The sequence below is a fragment of the Talpa europaea genome, assembly GCF_964194135.1.
Source record: "Talpa europaea genome assembly, chromosome: 12".
NCBI lineage: Eukaryota > Metazoa > Chordata > Mammalia > Eulipotyphla > Talpidae > Talpa > Talpa europaea.
In genome coordinates, this window is record NC_140079.1 from 63,538,636 (window position 1) to 63,559,019 (window position 20,384).

The 20,384-nt window shown below is 38.2% G+C and overlaps 1 protein-coding gene across 1 annotated transcript in view; it reads left to right on the forward strand.

The window, feature by feature from the left end:
• Nucleotides 1–1,419: 1,419 nt before the first annotated feature.
• NME7 (NME/NM23 family member 7) overlaps nucleotides 1,420–20,384 on the forward strand; it is a gene marked incomplete at both ends in the record, with an annotated part of 184,998 nt that continues 166,033 nt past the window's right edge. Inside the window, one exon of the mRNA XM_084250076.1 lies at nucleotides 1,420–1,515. Coding sequence (XP_084106202.1) covers nucleotides 1,420–1,515 — 96 coding nt within the window. The remainder of the gene's footprint in view (nucleotides 1,516–20,384) is intronic.

Here is a 20,384-nt window from a genome sequence, read left to right on the forward strand (position 1 = left end):
TCCTTATTAGCATACTCTAAATTATTAGATGTATGTCCTGAATTTTATTTCAGAGATAGCACAGAAATTACTATAGGCTTTTCCCCATCAATTCCTGTTCCATCTATATATAACAACAGAAATTTTAAAGTAAGTCATTTACTTTCTCAGGAGGCATTATTGACAACTACTTTTCATTAAATGTATCAGAAAGGAGCGTCTGTAGAAATGCTTAACAAGCCACAAAAATATTCATAACTTAATTTGGTAAAAATACAATGCAATCACATATGCTTTCAGAAATATATGCATTACCGCACAGCAGACTAAGATTCACTGGAGAACATGACAAGAAAGGTGATAGTAATGACGTTAATATTATGAACTGTATACCAGATACAACTGGTTTCAACACCGAAGTGATCAGAGTACTAGATACAACCAGGCAAAGGGTTTCCCGTGACCACCTTTCTAAACAGTCGCTAACACTCCCTTCTATTGCTCAGAAAACAGGCATCCAAACATTCTTCCCAGGAGAAAATAGCCCTGAAACCACGCGGAAGACGCGCACAGAAATGTACAAGCACAGTGAGCGTCTGTCGGCAAACACCTGGTGAGGGAGGTGTGGAGTGGGTAAGAGGAGTGGAAGCAAGCCTGTCCACCTCGCTGTCTCGGGAAGTTGAATGCGAGGCTCTATCCCTCTGTGTACAAGCCATTCCTGGGCAACAGGCAGCCTTTCCCCAGATCCAAAGCAGAAGAACAAACTTCAACCCAGATCTCCGCCCTTTCCGAAATACGCTGAGTTACACAAGCCGCTTCTTGGATTTACCTTTACAGACCCTACCGATTTCAGGGGGCTTCACTTTTCAGGACGCCCGGCTCGGTATCAGTGGGTTCTCCTCTCCGCAAAGTCCTCTCCCATTCCGAGGCCATCCAGGCCTTCCTGACGTCAAGTTGCTCGCTCACTACCAATCACTTCCGATTACTCAGGGTTGCGTTTCCGGAATCCCTTCGCAAAAGAAAAAAGGTGAACGCTCTGTGGCCTACTTACACTAAAGTAGCATAAAATACACGGTGTAAGGCGTCAGTAAGTGAGAACTGGAATAGAGCCTATTTAAAAATAAACTAGAATATCTGTACTCTAGCCGCATATTCGCTTGAGCTTCCGGGTCACGTGTCAACCAAACAGGTGACGTTGCTAGAAAGCGGCAGGCCGAGTCCCGTCGCTCCCGGCGACGGCGTCAAGGGGCGGGCCTCTCGGCTGGATGGGCGGGGCTTCTATTACTCCCAGCCACTAGGGACCGAGGGGCGGGGCGGTGGAGGCTACGCAGTTTCCGGCAATGGGCGGGGCTCGGTCGCCAGAGTAACCGCGCTTTGGTGTTGGTAGTAGTGTCTTCCTGTTGCAACGATACCTAGTTTCTTGTGCTGAGACCCGAGACTATGGTGAGTGCCAGGCGGGGCGAGAGCCCGCGGTTATGGTTACGCAGTGTCCCTGGTCTTGGGCCGGATGACCACTCAGACGCGTCCCCGAAACTCGTCTCGTGATCTCTTTCTCCCTTTTTAGGGCTCCCTGCATTTGCCTTGCTCTCCCTTTTTCTTGCAGCACCCTCAATTCCACTTTGGTACTGCTAAGCCTCTAGAGCAACCGAACAGCAAATTTAGGGGTAAGACATTGATTCTCATAGTCTGAGGTGAGACTTCTCATCCAACGATCTTAAAATGCATTTTTCACCGTTAACATTCTTTTCAAGCTCTCAGCTTCACTGTTACATGCTTAAAAAAAGATGTGGTAGTGTGTATGTGACTGTCTCAGCACTGATCCGAAGCTCCCTAGATCTTGCAGTCTTTGCTCAACTAAATGACAGCACTGATGTCTAAGGGCCATTTAGTAATAACTTCATTTTGCACTAGTTCTCTTCTAGCTAGTTGATTACCTTCTAAGTTCATGCTTTTTAAACTGGAATATCCCTCAGAGATGACTTGGAGAACTTCTGGAATATTTACCTGCTTGAGCTTAACTTAGAGAAATTCTGAGTGGATACGAATGGGATGGATATTTGCATTTTCAATTTCAGTTCACTCATGTGTTTGAGAACAACAGGGCTCTAGCTAATTCATTTAATTACCAAATCTTTTAAACACTTATAAATAAGGGACTATAGGGTAGAAAGATGACTGTTGTCAGTTGGATATAACTATGAATTTAGCAAGAGTCCCCCGTCTCCCAACCCTCTCTGTTACTACTTCCAAGCCTTTTTGTTGCCCCTGCCTTTTTTACAGAACCCTTTTCAAATCTTCACTTTACAAAATTTGACACTTCCCTCTTCTTTCCTCCATTTCTAAGCATGCGACATAATCTAACAGTCTGTTCCTTCATACTCATGCCCTCAACCTATACACTGACCAATAGTTTTATGGATCTTTCCCTCTTGTAGTTCTAGTTTAGAGGAAGAGATGATGAAGGATAATGCTTCCATACTTACTCATCATCTCATTTCCTCCCATTCCTTTTAGGACATTTTGCTTCCAGTTTTCTTCCTTCCTTCCTTCCTTCCTTCCTTCCTTCCTTCCTTCCTTCCTTCCTTCCTTCCTTCCTTCCTTCCTTCCTTCCTTCTTTCCTTCCTTCTTTCCTTTCTTTCCTTTCTTTCTTTCTTTCCGATCTGGGGTACAGGCCAGAGGTTTGGGGGGTGAGAGAATTGACCAGAGACAGTGTGGGGAATAGAACAGGCAGATTGACTAAAATACACTGCTAAGGGAGCATCAGGCGAGTCAGGAGAAGTCTGCTGCGCCATGTGGGTAGCTCCCTGGCCAGCTGGGGATCTAACTCGTGCTGCAGTGGCTGCTGATAGCTTCATAGGCTGTGTCTTAACCCCTTGCACCACCAGGGAGGCCCTCCAGTTTTCTTTCCTGTGCATTCAGACGCTTCCTCTCTGCTTTCTGTCCTTCATTTTTCAAGCCATACATATTAAGAAAGTGACATAAGGAAGCACATCACCTATCCTGTGTTTTTCAAGTTATTGCTCAATCCTGCTAGCCATCCATCCATCCGTCCATCCATCCATCCATCCGTCATCTATCATCTGCTTGAAATCATATTATTTCCAATTTATTCAACTTCTGCTATCTCACTATAATCTTCACTTTGTGGTCTGACTTCCTCTCTAATGGCTTCATGAAATTGCTCTTGCTTAAGTTTTTAATGACCTTTTAATTGCCAAATCCAGTAATTCTCAAAGTTTATTTCAGTTATCCTCTCTGTGACAACTGCAGTCTAGGGTCATTCATCTGATTTTTGCCACCAGCTTTGCCTATTTTAAAAATACCCTTCTCTAGGGTTTGCTCAGTAATTAATTTCTCTCTACATTTTTCCTGGGTGATTTTATCCATACACATGAATTTGGCTAATGTGTAAAACTTTCACTCCTAAATTTCAGTTTTCATCTCAGGCTTGCTAAAGCCTAAACTAACTGCTTCCTTGACATCTTTACCTGGTTACCACCAAGAAAGATCTCTTGACATGACCCAAACTAAGTGTGCTATCTCTCACCTGGCTTCCCTTATTAAACTAAATTACTTAATGATAATACTGTATTATAACCTAAACAAGAAAGCAGAGTTACCCATTTTCCTTTCTCTTTTATGTCTCCTGTATTCAATCAGTGACTGGATCCTGTTTTATCTCATTTCTTGCCTGGTTTCTTGTAGTGTCTTTAGAAATCTGATCTGGCAGTTCTTCATGCCATTATTTTGTCTGCCACCAGAATTTTCTAAAACCCAAGCTTGTCAATGTCCCTTCCCTCTTTAAAACTTTAAACTCCTCCTTCCCTATTTTATTTTGCATAAAATTCAGAGTATCTGGAATAGCATACAAGACCCTCTAGCTTCTTTATCACCTCTATCTTTCCTAGACACACTTTTTAGCCCTCTCGCCTTTTAGCTACTTACCTTTCATTTAACATACCAAGCAACTTTAAATTGGCAGTAAACCTATTCTCTCTACTTTGTACATACTGATTCCTCTACATGGAATGCCTTTACAACTTATTTGTTTACCAAACTCCTATGGATCCTTTCCAATCTAGGTTGGGTGTCTCTTCTATGATACCTTCTCTACTCAAGGAAAGTGGAGTCTTCATTCTCTGTTGTCTCAACTTTACATAATACCCATCTCTCTTATTATACTTACCACATTCAGTGGAAATTATTTACTTATAGATTTGCCCCCCTTACTAAATTGTGAACTATGAGAAGAATGAACATTTGCCCACTGCTATTGCTTAGATATTGGACACTCAGTTATTTGCTGAAAGAAGAACAAAAGGAGAAAGCTAAAAAATACATTAAGTGCTCTGAGAGAGTGCAGAGTACTTGGGGCGGGTGAAACGGGCAGATGGAGTCCTCACTTTTCAAAATCAGAAAAGCCAGGTGAAACAAATGGAATAGAATTTCAATAACTAGAATTCAATCATTTATGTAATGACACAGGGAAAGTGACATTTGTGGAATGCTGTTTTTTTCTGTGCCTGTCTTACATTTTATTGTTCAGACTCCCCAATATCTATAAGAACAGTGAGCTCCCCACCTAAATTCCTGGCTGGAGTTGTGTGTGGTGACTCTTTCAAATTGGGTGGTCAGTGAAAACCCCTTTGAGGAAGTGACTTTTGTCTTGAGATCTGAATATAAAGTGCAGTGTCTGGGGGAGGGGTTCCAGGCAGCACTGTCAACTAAAGTGAATTGAGACAAGTTAATTTGAGTGAGTTTATTAAAGAATCAAAGTGAGAACTCACGCTGGGAAGACTTCAGAATTTTCTGAGAGGAATGCTTCCATTTCAGAGTCTGATTACAGGGTTTTTATATATTTAGTGTATGTGCAGTGGGGTTACAGTAAACATTTTAACTACAGAGACAAGAATGAAGCTGGTAAGGGTCTTGTTTGAATTTTTTTTTTAATGTTTCATATTCACTGAGGCTAACAAGCAGGGTAGTTGAATTTTTCTTGTTCTTTGGAAAAAGCACCTTCTGGGAAGCTGGGGACATAGAGATATCAGTCCTGAACTGAACATTCCTTTGAAGTTAGTGATTTGCTGGAAGATGACATACTTTCCTAGGTACAGGCATGCCCTATCTCTGTCCTTGCCTATAAGTTTGGGGCCAGGGAAAGGGACACCCAATTTATGATAAGTTTAACTTTAGTAAATAGCTCTCATGGGGCCTCCGCTGGTGGCACAGGTGGTTAAGCGCAGCCCTGTGAGGCTGTCCGCAGCCTCTGCAGCGCAGGTTCGATCCCGGCCAGCCGGTGTCGATCCCACATGGTGCAGCAGACCTCTTCTGTAGTGCCCGCTGCTCCCCTCAGCAGTGTATTTCGTCATTCTGCCTATTCTTTTCCGCGCTCTGTCTCTGGTGAGTCCTCTCACCCTCCCGTGTATCTGGCCTGTACCCCAGTTCTTGTATAAATCAATCAATCAATCTTTAAAAAAAAAATAGCTCTCACAGTAGGATCAAAGGCAGCAAAGAGATTGGCATATTTTAGGAACTCACCATTTGGTTTACTATAAAAAAGAATAGAAATTAGGGGGAGGATGGGAATGTTTGGTAGAAATGGGGTTGGAGAGGTAGGTCAAGGCTGGACCATAGATGTGCACTACCACAGTGTTTCTCAAATCATAGGTTGTAACCTGTTACTCCATCATGAAATCCGTTTGTGGTAGGTACCAGGCAAGGAGCTCAAATAAAAAGGTGCCACTTTTATTGCATGTGGTAGGGGTAGGGGTAACTATCATTTTAAGTTGTATATATGATGTGTGTTCTGGATTATGATGTAAAATACATTTCCTACTCTGAGTGCTGATCCACAAAATTCAAGATACAGTGTCCTTTGTACAATGTATACTTTAAAATACACAATTGTTGAAATCTCAATCTTCCTTTGACCTAGTGATGATCATATATGACAGGAAAAGCTCTGAATTTATCAAAAATCTAAAATTGGATAGAGCAAAATTTTCAAGTTTCTTACACACAGATCTCTCTCCTATGTCAGTTTCTGTCAATCCTTTAAGATAAAGAGTGGGCCTTTTCTCACAGAAAAAGAGAGAAATGGACATCCTTTGTGTTGGTCTAATCGTGGGCATGATGGTCTCTAAGCAGCTGAGGATGGAGGTTATTTGTTCTGCTGCTGTGACTTCTGACTTACATAGTCAACTTCTATTTGCCTCTGATTTGTTAACAGTTCTAACTTCCAGTGCTAGTAAGATTCTAGCTATAAATTTTCCAACCACCTTAATCTAGTGAAGCGGAGATGGGCAACTATAGTTCAGAATGTCTGACATACTTAACTTGTTTTAAACTTTAAGATAAAGGATATATCAAAGTCACCAATTTATTTACCTTTAATGCTAGGAGAGATTAGAGAAGGTAATTCCACACTTTCTTGCATGTTACATAGCATCTAAAATAGAACATTGATTTGAATACTGTTAACCAAGATGACCTGTTATGATAGCACAGGCTTTTAAAAATTACCAACTGTGTTCCACAAGAATTAAACACAACAAATGTTTCAAAGTTGTTTTAAAAGAGACTCCAAAGACAGTTTCATGATTGCTAAATAAAGAGCAGGATTTTATTTCATGAAATGTTTTTCAGTTTCTAGCTTTGTAAAGGTTCTTCTAAATAGGTTTACTGTTTTTGTCTTTGGCACATGCTTCTTACCCACCAGAATTACTTTTGTTACTTGAATTGCTAACTTGGAAGAACTGAAGATTTCACTTACTGGAACAAAATAAAAAGTATAGAGACTTAATTAGAAACTTGTAACTTAAATTTTTTTTTTCATATGTATGAGTGCATATATATATGAGCGCAGTCTGGAGTCTCTTATATTCTTCTTTAATAAGAATCAGTAGTATTTGTAAAATTGAATAAAACTGAATGTAGTTCCCTAATTTTCCTCACATGGAGGTCTTTATTATTCTGTTCTCCCTCCTGTCTGTCTCTCTTGCTGTCTTTCTGTCTGTGTCTGTGTCTCTGTCCCTGTCTCTCTCCCCTTCCCAGCTCTATTAAAATGAAGTTGATGTGTAATATTGTATAAGTTCAAAATTGAATATGTTGATTTAATACACTTACATAACACAAAATGATTACCACCTATCATTAGTTAGAAAGACCTCTATCACATCACATAATTACTGCTAGTTTTTTGTGGTAAGAACATTTAAGTCCAGATTGCTGTCTGATGAGAAGATAGTTGGGGAAAATGGAAGAAGATTAAAATCTAAATTTAATTTCAGAAATAATTAGTTGAGGTTAGTGGTGTTACTGTTCAAGTTTGTGAATATTTAAAAATTTACTTGTATATATTGAGTTTTTACCATCTCAGTTTCTATTATAGATCCATTTTCCTAATGGAAACAATAAAAAATCAGAGAAATGGGAGAGAAGGATGGGATGGTAGGAATAGTCCAGGTTCAATAATTTGTATATTTTGGGGAAGGGATAGCTAATTATGTGTGATGTGTGTTTAGCAAGTGTTAAATCTGTGATCCATGGATTTCTGCTCAACTTAAATGGATTATCTGGGAACATTTGCTTTTATTTCTGGTAGTCTTGAGATTTTATTGTCCAGTAATTTCATTGTGAAAGTACAATGAGCCCATTCAGGCTTAATCTGGTTTTTCTACTTAAGCTCAGAAATGTGATTGGAAAAACTGAAAATTCCTCCATCTAGTGGCAAGTATAGTTTTATTATTTATGTTAAATCATCCTGTTTTTTAAAGTAGTTATTGAACTTGATTGTGCTCAAATCTCTGAAAGGTGAATATTTGTATACTGTGGGTATCTTAATCTTTTTCATCATTTAATAAATTAAACTTTTATGTCCAAAGGGAGAATGGCTCCTGTATTATGATCACTAATTTCCCCCCAAATTTTCCATTTAAAATCTAGATTTTATCTTGCCTTCCAATACTATTCACATGTTGCATTGCTAGAACATTTTTAGAACCAAAATTGAGTAACTCACCACTTATGTAGAAATTGGGCAGAGCTTCTTGAATTCATCCTACTGCCCTGTCTTGGGTTTTTGCTACATGCTATATATTGATTCACAAGATGAGCAAGAATAGACGTCTCTTAAGAAGCTTGCAATCTTGGGGGAAGAGAAGATGGGGATGAAGAGAGAAACATGACACATCTTAGCACTGTAATACTAACTTAAACAAATTCAATTTTGTCACTTATAAAATGAGTGTGATAATACTAGCTCCCTCATAGAGATATTGCTGATTCAGTGAGATAAAGTGTTTTACCTAATGCTTTGTACAGTATAAGCACTCAGTAAATAACAGTGTTAGTTGTTATTGATGACACTGCTGATTGTGTTCACAGGTGTTACGATAGAGACCTACCTAATATGGGAACAGAGATGAGGGACTGATTACTATGAAGAAGAGTTAATTGAAAACAAGATTAGTTGACTTTACAGCTTTTTCTGTGTTGTTTTCATTTACTGAATTTCAGGTTTTCTTTTCTTGTAACTCTACATTTATCTATATATCTATCTAAGTGTATCTCTATATATCTCTATCTAAAAATGTAGATATGTGCAAAGTTAAACTTATGCATACTATTGTCATTGTTGATTCCTTAAAATTTCCAGAAGTCATTTGGAAATAGAAAAGGGGACTGTGGCATCATGCTTCATTGTTCAAGGTTCAACCTGGGCTTCTGGGCAACAAGATGCTTAACAAAGACTTTTTCCGCTCTCTTTCTTTTGGAACTTTTTGCTTACTGAACATGTCCTTTTGGGTAAGATGTGAATGGGCACAAGAGATACACACTGGGTGACAGTTGGGAAGTACTTGACTTGTTCTTATTAATATTTAAACAGTCTTCTGATTTGCCTTTCGAGAAATACATTTTTAAAAGCATACATCTTTTGTTTTTCAGATTTATATACACTTCAGATTTATGTGCATTCATATGCACATTTGCCTGAAATAATCCTTCACTTTTCCCCTCTCAGATGACACCCCGCCAGAGAGCACTACCTTGTCCACACTCTCTAAAGTTCTTGCTCCCCCACCTTTCTTCACATTCCTCTTTTGTCATTCTGGACAAAAGTGTTGCAATTTCGAAACAATGATGCCAGATATTTACATAACATTTTCCTTTTTAGAAAGCTTTTCAGATACTTAATTCGTAATATGCTTTAGAAATAGGTATCACATGCATGGAAAGGAGTGATAAGTATAATAGAGAGCAGAGAGGCACAAACATGGAAGGAAGAAGAATAGTGGTCCTAACAGAGTTGAAAAGAAGGAAAGTTAACTTTCCACTAAAATTTTCTGCAAGCCACTAGGTAGAGACCAGGAGTGGAGACTGTTTTTTGACAGTTCTCCTTCAAACCATCATTCTCCACACTCTGGTGGTGCTATTCTCCACCAGATAAAATCTAGAATTCTAAGTCAAAGACAGTGGACTCTTATTCTGAGAAAACTTTATTCATTCATTAAGAATATGAATGAATGAATAAATGAATAAATGAGCCTGTCTGAATTGCCGACATCTGAGCAAAGATGTGAAGTTTTGTAGATAAGGAAACTGAATTGGGAAGTACTCAAAGGCCACCTGTCTTCTGAGTGAGGTGCTCCCTTCTCAGTGCAGGTTGCATGTCTGTTTGTGTGTATGTCTGAGTCCATAGAGAATTAGTTCTAATTCCTACATGAAGGATAAAACCATTTAGTCAATACCTTATCAATAATACCCACTCCTGTTTTGTTTTATGATCCTCTTTTACATTGTCTTATTTTCCTTTAGTTTTTCGATGAAAAGAAATATCCTTTTATTTCTCTAGAAAAGAAAGCTATTCAATAAAGTGGTAGAGAGGGAGAGAAAGAAATCTAGGGCCCAGAGTGAGGAGGAGGGATACACTTAAAATCCAGTAGAGAAAAGAGAGGAACATGCAAGGCCAAGGGAGAGAAGGGAGTAGGACATTTCTACCCTGCCTCTGCCTCCATGATCCTGCTGGCCCTCCCTAGAGGCCTAACTGTGCTGAGAAAGCGGTGCTGGCGGAGAACATTGTCCAGCCACGTTCACAGATGTGCATAGGGAATTGACCTCTGTCACTTGCTCAGCTCTCCTAGTGAGGACTCAGTAATGTGCTGAGGACAGTGAATTGCAGGGGGCTGCATTTATTCCTGATGTGCCTGGTATTCCAGGCCCCATGGGGCCACAGACACCCTTCCTAACAGTGTGCTTAAAGGTCATCCTCATTAGTATACTGAGCTATTCAGAGACTGTCCCCATGTGTTAGAGCCAAAATCTTACTTATACAGACAATTAGAAGGCAGGCTTAGCCTCAAAAGACATAAATTTGCACATTTAATGAAATTAATTATTAATAAAATGAATCCAATAGTTAAAAAAGGCCACACACCTTTCCCTCCCGCCAGATATCCACATACCCTAGATTAAACTTTTTTCTATGTCACAAGGAAGATATTTTTGAAAGTTTTACAGGATTTAAGAAAAAAAACATCGTTTTTAGTTGCTTGAAAGCCTGTGTATGATTTATTAGATGTTAGAAAGCTAGTGAAGAAAATTTACTGAATGTCACTCATCTTCTGTGAAAGTGGCTGTTTGAACCTGATAATTTCTTCAGTAGCTATAAAAGTTTTAAACTGATGTGGGCTGGTGAGGGAAGGATCACAAATGATTTCAAATTGGGCCATGTTTTTATTCAAGGAATTAGAAGGAACTAGAATGTGCACCTGACACAGGTTGCCTTTTTATTAAAACATTTCTTAAAGCCTTGATGAATGTTAAAAACCAAGAGAAGCTTAATAACTTATAATTAATAATTTGAAGTATATTTTTCTTAAGAGTTCATATCTTATTATTGAATACCTACTGTGTGTTGTTCTCTTCATGTGAAAAAACAGCTGAAATTCAAAAACACCCAAGTGTCAGCGTCCAGATTCTAACCTCTTCAATTTGGAAGCCCATGCTTCTTTTAGTCTACCAAAATTGGGGCCAAGATATTTAAATTTTTAAAAATATTTTGGGAGCATATTTTTTCAGTTTTTTTTTTTTTTTTTTTGTAGCTATGGAGAGAATTGAAGACTATCATTTTTGAGAACTCACTATATCTATATATCTCTAGAACATACGGATTTTCTTCAAAAATTATAATTCACATTTTGGTATGCAGTGAGGGCTCCTGTAAAATTGTCATAATTTAATATATAATCACAGTGCTAAAATTGAGGGGTGTTTGTAAAGTGGATGTATGATCTTATATGTTGAAATTCACAGCGAACAGTAGGTGGCGCTCCTCCATCGTTAGATGCGTTCTTTCAGGCAAGCTCTCCGTTAGGATTTCATGAGTTGCTTGTTAATTTTACCGTAGTGATGTGGCATACAAATACCATCACTCTTGAAAGCACGGGGTACACAATATCCCAAATTATTTCTCATAAAGTTTAAGGCACATTTTCCCTTTTATAAATTAGAAAACCAAAGTCTAAATGATGAAAAGAAAAGATTTCCTTGGTATTAAACTTGAAAATGATTTTTTTGGAATCTTATACTACCAAAAATATCCTTTATCTCATGTCTACTAAATGAAAATAACCTATGAATCACATGAGAAGAATATAAGCAAATGCATTCCAAATGGTAGAAACAATTATCTTAATGTGCAGCTTCAGATGGGCTAGTGATCAGTACCTTCAACACTTGCTGATGGAATTGAAGGCTTTTATCACTTTTTGTAGAGCCAATTTATGCTTCCAGCCACTTGAATCCACTTCACTTGACTGTGCCCATACTATTTTCTTCAATGACTAATACTCTAAAAGACTCATTCCTTTTCTCGTGGGGATAATGCTAGCAGAATCACTGTGGCTAATGTTGAGTAGTAATGGCTTACAGTATATGCAAACCTGCCTGTATATTTAGTGTTTGAAACATTTAGTATTTGAAATAGCGGGAAAATGAGGCCAGTTTGCTTTGCAATGAGCTGCTCTCCTCTTCTCTACAACCAGGGGCACTGCCTGCAGCCGTGCACGTAGCCCTGAACAGCTATGAGTGAATTGCAGAGATGCTTATTTATTGCATATTCTCCCAACAGATGGCAGAGACTGTTTCGAGGAAGGCACACCTTCCCCTGATTTGCACAAAATACTAGGTCATCTGAGGTCTTCTCAAATTTCCAATCAATGACACTGGTGTGTGTGCCATTTGTACTTTTCCCAAAGGGAGAAAATGATTAGGAAGGGGAGAGTGAATAGGAGAGGGCAAGCACTTTCTGGGATGTATCTAAGTTACTAAAAATGTCAGGGTGGGTTTAGGGTCTCAACATGAGAGGCAGGCTGCCATCTCGCTTCCTGTCTGCTCCTCCAGCACCACCTTCGGGTCATACTGCTTTTTCTGTTTCTTGACTTCACCAAGCTCCATCTCCCCTTCAGAGCTTTCTGCTTTTTGTTTCTCTGTTTCCCCCCAGGTTTCTGCATGAATGATTCCTCATGTTGACTTTACCTCTCATGACATCACCTCATAACAGGGCTTTACTGTCCATCCCAGTCCATGCAGGACACCCTAGCTCTTTGTCCCTAATCATAAACATATTTACTTACATATTCTGTCATGTTTGTACAGTTACTACAGAAATTCTACTGTGTAATTTTTTTTACATCCTGTGAGTAGAGACAGAAAATTAGTAAGCAGGCCCATGGCAACAGGGCCTTACCTGTCTTGCCTATCCCCAGGGTCTGCCCTTTGTCTGGCAAAGGGAAGGAACCCAGTATTTGTTGGTGAATGAAGGAATGAGTAAATTCAACTTTTCAGGCATGTCTGACTTTTTATTTGAGGGCCAGTTAGTGAATTCTGCTTTTTAATTTTATTTATTTATTCAACAAATACTTAGGAATATGTACGATTGGCCATACATACATGAGTTCTGTGAGATGCATCCACAAACCAAATAGACAATCCCTTCCCTAAAAGGACTTACAGTCTGTGCGGGGGACGAAATACAATATATAATAAACACAGTATGTGTAATATATGTGATACATATTATACACATATGAAGGTGTAAAATGCTCTAGGGAAAAAGAGCAGGATAACAAACATTGGGAATGCTTGTATTGCAACTTAAAGAGATGTGGCTGATGTCAGTCTCATAGAGAAAGACTTGAAAGTGAGAAAGGATGAGCTATGCGGATATTGGAGGAAAAGTGTTCTAGAAAGTAGGGAAACCAATGGAGAGGCTCACAGGTGAGAGGATGTTGCATATGCAAGGAGCAGTGTGGCTCGGGAAAAGTAAGCAAGAGTGACTCTTGTAGGCGATGGGATCAGGCAGGTAATTGGAGACCAGATCTTCAGAGCTTTGTAGGCCATTGAGAGCAAGCTGACTTTACTCTGATAGCAATAGGAAGTTTTAAGCAGAAGAATGAGATGGTTCAACTTACATTTTACAGGACTCTTCTGGTTACTTTTTTTAAACTACGTGGAGGGAGGTCAAGCATGAGAATAGAGACCAATTTTATGGCATAATTTAGGTGAGAGCCTGGTGCCTTGGAGGAGTATGGTTGCAATGGAAGTAGTAAAGTGATTAGAGTATGTGTATTTTGCAGGGAAAGCCAACATCATTTCCTGACAGGTTGTATCTGAGGTCTGAGGAAAGAGTGAATCAAGGATAGAGTTAAAATGTGAACTTTGGATTATGGCCTGAGCAGTTGTAAGGGTGGAGGTGCTATTAACAAAAATAAGGAAGACCTGTGAAGGAATTCCCCAGGGAACTGGGAACAGGCATTCAGTTTGGGGCTAGTTTAATTAGGGATATTTGTTTGTTGAATATATGACCCTGAAATTCAGAGGAAAACCTCTAGCCTGAGAACTGTATATACAAATATATTTAAAGCCCTGAGATCAGATAAGATCGTCAAGAGAGTGAGTCAAGATAAAGGTAATAGGTCCAAAGACCTAGTCCTAGGGTGCTTTAATATTAAGATATCAAGGAGAGAAATTATGCCTAATTTAAAAGAGAGAATAGAAATCAGCAACTTAAGCTGCTAACTTAAGAAACTAGAAAAAGGAAAATAAAAACAAGCCAAACCTAGTACAAGTAAAGGGATGGAAATAAAAATTGGAATGGAAACCAATAAAATAGAAAGCTAAGAAACAATAAAGAAAAATCAATGAAACAAAAATTTGGAATGAAAATACCAATAGTACTTTAGTAAAACTGAACAAGAGAACAAGAGAAGATACAACTTTCTAAAATCAGGAATGAAGAAGGGACATCTTTATTAACCTACAAAAATTGAAATGATCATAAGGGGATGCAATGAATAACTTTATTGTATGCAACAAAATTAGACAAGTTAGGTTAAATGGGCTAAGTACTTAAGAGATAAATTACTAAAATGGACTCCAGAAGAAATAGAAAATCTGAATAGATCTATACCAAACAAAGCAAATGAATTAGTAGTTAAAAACCTTTCTATAAGAAAAAGTTCAGGCCCAGATGACTCCACTAGTGAATTTTCTCTAGTGTCTAAAGAATAAATAATACCAATCTTTCACAAACTCTTCTGGAAAACAGAGGAGAGAATTCCAGTGAGGCCCAATATTACCCTTATACCAAAGCCAGAGGAAGATATCACAAAAACTGTGGATCAAAATCCCTTGTGAATATAGATGCACAAATTCTCAATAAAATATCAGCAAATTGAATCCAGAATATATAGAAAGGTTTATACAACACGATCCGGTGGGATTTATACCAAGAATACAAAATTGATTTAACAGCTGAAAATCAATTAAGGTTATATACCATATTAATAAAGGACAAAACCCACATGCTCACCAATAGACACATACAAACATTTTACAAAATCTGAAGCCATTCATATTAAAATTCACAGCAAATTAGGACTAGAAGGAAACTTCTCCTACCTGACTAACAGTATTCACAAAATCTATAGCTAACAGCACACTCTCACTAGTTTACTCCCACCTGTTTTATGCAACTGGTGTTTGCCCTCACCCCCATCATAATGGAGGTTCCAACCAATGCAGACAGGCAAAAAATAAAATAAAATAAAATAAAAATAAATAAAATAAGGCATTTAGATTGGATAGGAAGAAGTAAAAATTTTTATTTACAGATGATCAGATGACATGGCTATTGGTAGAAATTATAAGGACTCTAACAAAAGCTATTATAGCTAAGAGCGTTTGCAGGATATAGGGTCATGATATAAAAATCAAGTGTATTTCTATATACTCCAATTAGCTATTTGAAAAGGCAGTTAACAAGTCAATGGCATTCATGGTAGCATCAAAAGAATAAGATACTTAAGGATATTTATAGCAGAAGTACATGAATTAAACTGAGAACTACAAAACATTACTGAGTAAAATTGAATAAAGACCTATATAAATTGTGGCATTCCACATTCCTGCATCAGTGGAATCAATATGACAATGGTAACAATTCTTTCTAAATTGGTAGGTAGACCTTCTTGCAATCCTTGTAAAAATTCCAGCAGGTATTGTTGCAGAAATTGACAAACATCCTAAAATTGATGTGAAATTATGAACGACCCAGAACAGCCAAGATAATTTTGAAAAAGAACAAAACTGAAGGACTTACACTTCCTGGTTTCAAAACTTATGATAAAGCTACAGCAATCAAAGCAGTGTAGTGGCATAGAGCTAGGTAAGTAGATCAATGGAACAGAATTGAAAGTCAAGAAATAAACCTTTTGTGATTAAGTTGATTTTCAACAAAAATGCCAGTGAGAGCCTAAAATGACATGTAGCTCAAAGTAGATTACAGAATTAAATGAAAATTATAAAGATCTTCAAAGAAAATATTGGAATAAATATTTATGACCTTGGGTTTTGGCAAATCTTTCTTATATATGACACAAAAATCATAAGTGAGCAAAGGTTCTCCCCAAACCTCCCTCCTGCCAGTGAAAATTATCTAGACATGGTGATGTGAGGCAGGAAGTACCTCTACTCTGAAGGATCCTTCTGAGTCCTCGTAGGACACAAATTTATGGTATTCTCAAATGGAATAATTTAAAACTTTCCTAAAGAGACTAATTACAAAGGCTTGCCAGAGTTAAAAGAAGCTAACAAAGGGTGGTGCAGTATGAGAGGAGGGACTAACAACAGCAGGGAACCATTACTACTTTTAGGGCAGAGGGAGAGGGCTGCTGAAGAATAATTGTCCTGGTCGTTGGAAGTGGGGAGCAACTGACCAATGAGACTTGACTGGGAGGAAGTAAATATCTTGACTTCATTCTTTATTCTTTGATCTTCAGCCATTGCTTCCTACTGGCTGGACCCATGTGAAGGTCAGGTCAAGGTCATGCTATTTGGCTAGCCAGACTCAGAGCAAGTTGAAGAAGGGCACAGTGAAGGTCTGGAAGTCAAATGTAAAATGGCTAGTTCACCCACTCTGGGGCCCAGTAGCACAGTGGCTATGGGATAAAGACATAACAATATTTCACTTGTTATATTTATGACCTTGACAACAGTTATTAGGATCAAAGTATTCAAAGCAGTGTAGTGGCATAGAGCTAGATAAGTAGATCAATGGAATAGAATTGAAAGACAAGAAATAAACCATTTATATTATAACTTTCTATGATTTCTAATCCAATAAGAGAGTCCATTTTCCTAATTGAATATTAAATGAGTAGTATAAAATTGCCTCAATATTCTGGAGTTTCAAAAGAAATCAATGATGTCTCGATCGGTAGTTTCTAGCCTGCAGAATCTCATAATTGGGTTAGAAAGAGAATTTGTTTTGTATAAACCACCAAATGATAACCCAGTGTTCTGTTGTGGGAACATCAGTGGTGCCATCGAGAAACAAGGGTCTCTGTTCATATCTGCTAATGAGCCAGTCACAGAAATCTTGCCAACTCACTTAACTTATTTGAGTTTCTGTTTCATCATCATTCTTGTTCCTTTGAAGTGCTGTGAAAATCAAATTCCTGATACAGAAATATCAGTTGGTTAGGGTTGGTATAGGAAGACTTTACAGAAATGTGTTTTCCTTCAGATATGCGAAGCAAAGTTCAGCTTTGCATTTTAGAGAGAAAGTTTGCCCTGGTAGACGGTGTGTGACATTGATTTTTTTCCCATGGCAACTTGTGAACTTACGTTTATGGTAGTGGCCTGCAGAAGTCTGAGAGGAAGCATTTTTAAGGATTTATAGGGCCCAAGCTGAAAAAGTTTTAAAATGCCCTTTCTTCCCTGAAATGGGATGTGTGCCTTTCAGAATGATTATTTCCTCTTGTGTAATCAATTTTCTGATTTGCACTTATAGTATAGAAACTTTTTTTTTTTTTTGTGGCATGTTTCACTCATTAACAGAATTAGGCAGGAGTTAATTTCAAAGTGTGTTCTGAAGTATTATAGTTGGGGAAATACGAGAATTGGTATTCAGTTTACTGTGACATTGGCTTTTTTCCGCTAATGAACAATAATGCATTTAACTTCTGAGATACTGTCACCAATGATTTTTTTTTTTTTTTAAGAAAATAAGCCTACAAAAGATGTGGACTCTTCATGTTGAACATTGTATTTTTCACTTTGGGAGAAGATATTTGACCTTAAGTAGTAATTCTTTAAAAGATAAAAATGACAGCAAATTTTACTTAAAGAATTTAATTGGAAAGGGATGACTAAATTTAATAATTCACCTCCCTTTTGTATTGTAATCCTTCTAATGTAATATGGTTGTGTTTGACTTTGTTAACGAGAATTGCTGAGCTAGAGTTAGCAAACCATATTCTCCTTTTTCACTTGAGCTTGCCTTGTTTGCCTTTCAAGGTAGATTTATGAGGTAGTCTTATCAATTCTGAAAACATTCTGGACAGACTCAAAACTGGTTATGGCCACCCTAAAGTAAGGTTAATATTTGACACAATCCCATTTAAGAGAAACTTGATCTTGGAGAGAAGCCCTGGAGAAAGGCCATTTGGTAAAGGTTTAGTACATATAAGTTATTATTAAGCTAGATTTTACTTCTAGCTTGTGGTAATGGGATATACTTTTGGGTGGTTGTCTCTTTGTTTTCATTGTACTTATCACGGTGGCATCTTAGTAAAGCAGTAGGAATTGCTATGTTTATTTGCCTCCTTTGTCTGGTAGTAAGTCTTTAATGATCCATTCTGTTTAAGGCAAAGTAAAGTTTGTTCTTTGGAAACCACTTTTTGCTGACCCTCACTGGAAGCATCTGGCTTGAGGTGGCACCTGCTCATACACTACTGATTCTGTCATAATGTACTCAGATGGATGTTAGTGCATGGAGACTTAGGTTACACGTTGAAGCCTGTTGAACTGTAAACTTTATCATCTCTATTGTTTTCCCCAGAATGTCTGAGAAGTCATAGAGAAGCTGATAATATTTACAAATGATTACACTAGAGTTACTGACTCTTTTTTTTTTTTAAGATTTATTTATGTATGCATACAAGAGCTGGGGTACAGGCTAGAGATGTGGGGGATGAGAGGATTCACCAGAGACAGAGCTGGGGAACAGAACAGATTGACCCAAGTACACTGCTGAGGGGAGCAGTGGGCGAGTCAGGAGAGGTCTGCTGCGCCATGTGGGTTGCTCCCTGGCCGGCTGGGGATTGAACTCGTGCTGCAGAGGCTGCAGACAGCTTCATAGTGCGGTGCTAAACCCCTTGTGCCACCAGGGAGCCCCAAGAGTTACCGACTCTTAAACATACAAAATCTGAAAATCAGACGTCTAGTCAGCTCAAGACTGCTCCATGTTTTGTTCTGTACATTCATTTCAGTGTGACTTAAGCAAGGGAGCACTTTTGTATGAACAAAAATGTTTTGTTGCCTAGTGTGAAGTAACTTCTCTTGGCACATAACATAGAGTGCAATATCATTATTCAAAGCATTGTTAAAGATGACAAGTCTAATTAGCAATGGTGGCCTTTCATTGTTGTGTTGCTTTTTTTAAGATGATTTTGTTTCAGCAGGCAATTAAACTGAAAGTATTTAGTTGCCAGTTGGGGACACCTAGCAAACAGCAGCATGCAGTAGGATGCTGAGTTCTGTTTTGCTTGCAGCCCCTTTTTACCACCACTGCAAGGAGAGTGGTTTAAAGCAGGGGAACTACAATCAAACTGCCGGATTCACCTGTTTATAAGATGTGTGAGCTTGGGTGTGTTCCTTCACTTACTTGGACCCCAGTTTCATTTTTGGTGAAATGGAGATTATAATACCCTCTTTCTCATATTGTTAGAACAGCACTTAATACAGAGTGAGTACCTGATAGAGAATGCTAACTCTTGACCGTCTCTATTATTATTCTTGTAATATTACCTGGCAGTGATTTGTTTACTTGAAGTTTATATTTCTAACCTCCTTAAAGTTAAGTATTGTTTTGTAGAATTTATATAATGTATCATATAGCATGGCACAAGATAAACACTTGATAATATTTTGGAATGAATAGTGGTTACATGAATGGAGTGTCTGATCATCTGTGGTCTGTTCCCCAGCTTCTCACCCCCAACTTTTGAAATTGTGGTAAAGTACACATAATGTAACATTTACCATTTTGCCATTTTTCAGTGTACAGTGGCAGTGGTATTACATACATTCATAATATTGTATGAAACCATTATTACCATTCATCCCTATACCACTTCCTTTTGTAACATTGAAGCTCGATAACCATTAAACAGTAACTCCACATTCCCCTCTCACTGCAGCCTTGGCAACCACCTATTTCCTGTTGCTATGATTTTGAACACTCTAAGTACTTCATGTAAATGTGGTCATGCAATTATGGTTTTTTTTTTTTTTTGTGACTGACTTATTCTACCTGGTATAATGTCCTCAAGATTTATCCAATTTTGTGATGTATGTCAAAATATCCTTTCTTGGGCCTCCCTGGTGGCTAAAGGGGTTAAGATGCAATCTATGAGGCTGTCTGCAGCCACTGCAGCACAAGTTCAATCCCCGGCCAAGGAGCTACCCACATGGCGTAGCAGACCTCTCCTGACTTACCCGCTGCTCCCCTCAACAGTGTGTTTCAGTGGATCTGCCTGTTCTGTTTCCCCACTCTGTCTCTAGTGAATCCTTTCACCCCCCCTACATCTCTGGCCTGTACCCAAGTTCTTGTATGGATAAATAAATAAATCTTTTAAAAAAATCCTTTCTTTTTCAAAGCTGATTAATATTCCATTGTATGTATGTACCATATTTTGTTTATCCATTCAATCCATTGATGGACACAAGGTTGCTTACATTTTAGCTATTGTGAATAATGGGAGGACAAATAATTCTTTGAGACTGCACACCTGCTTTTATTTTCTAAAAGAAAAAAGATAAAGTTGTTAAAAAATGAATTA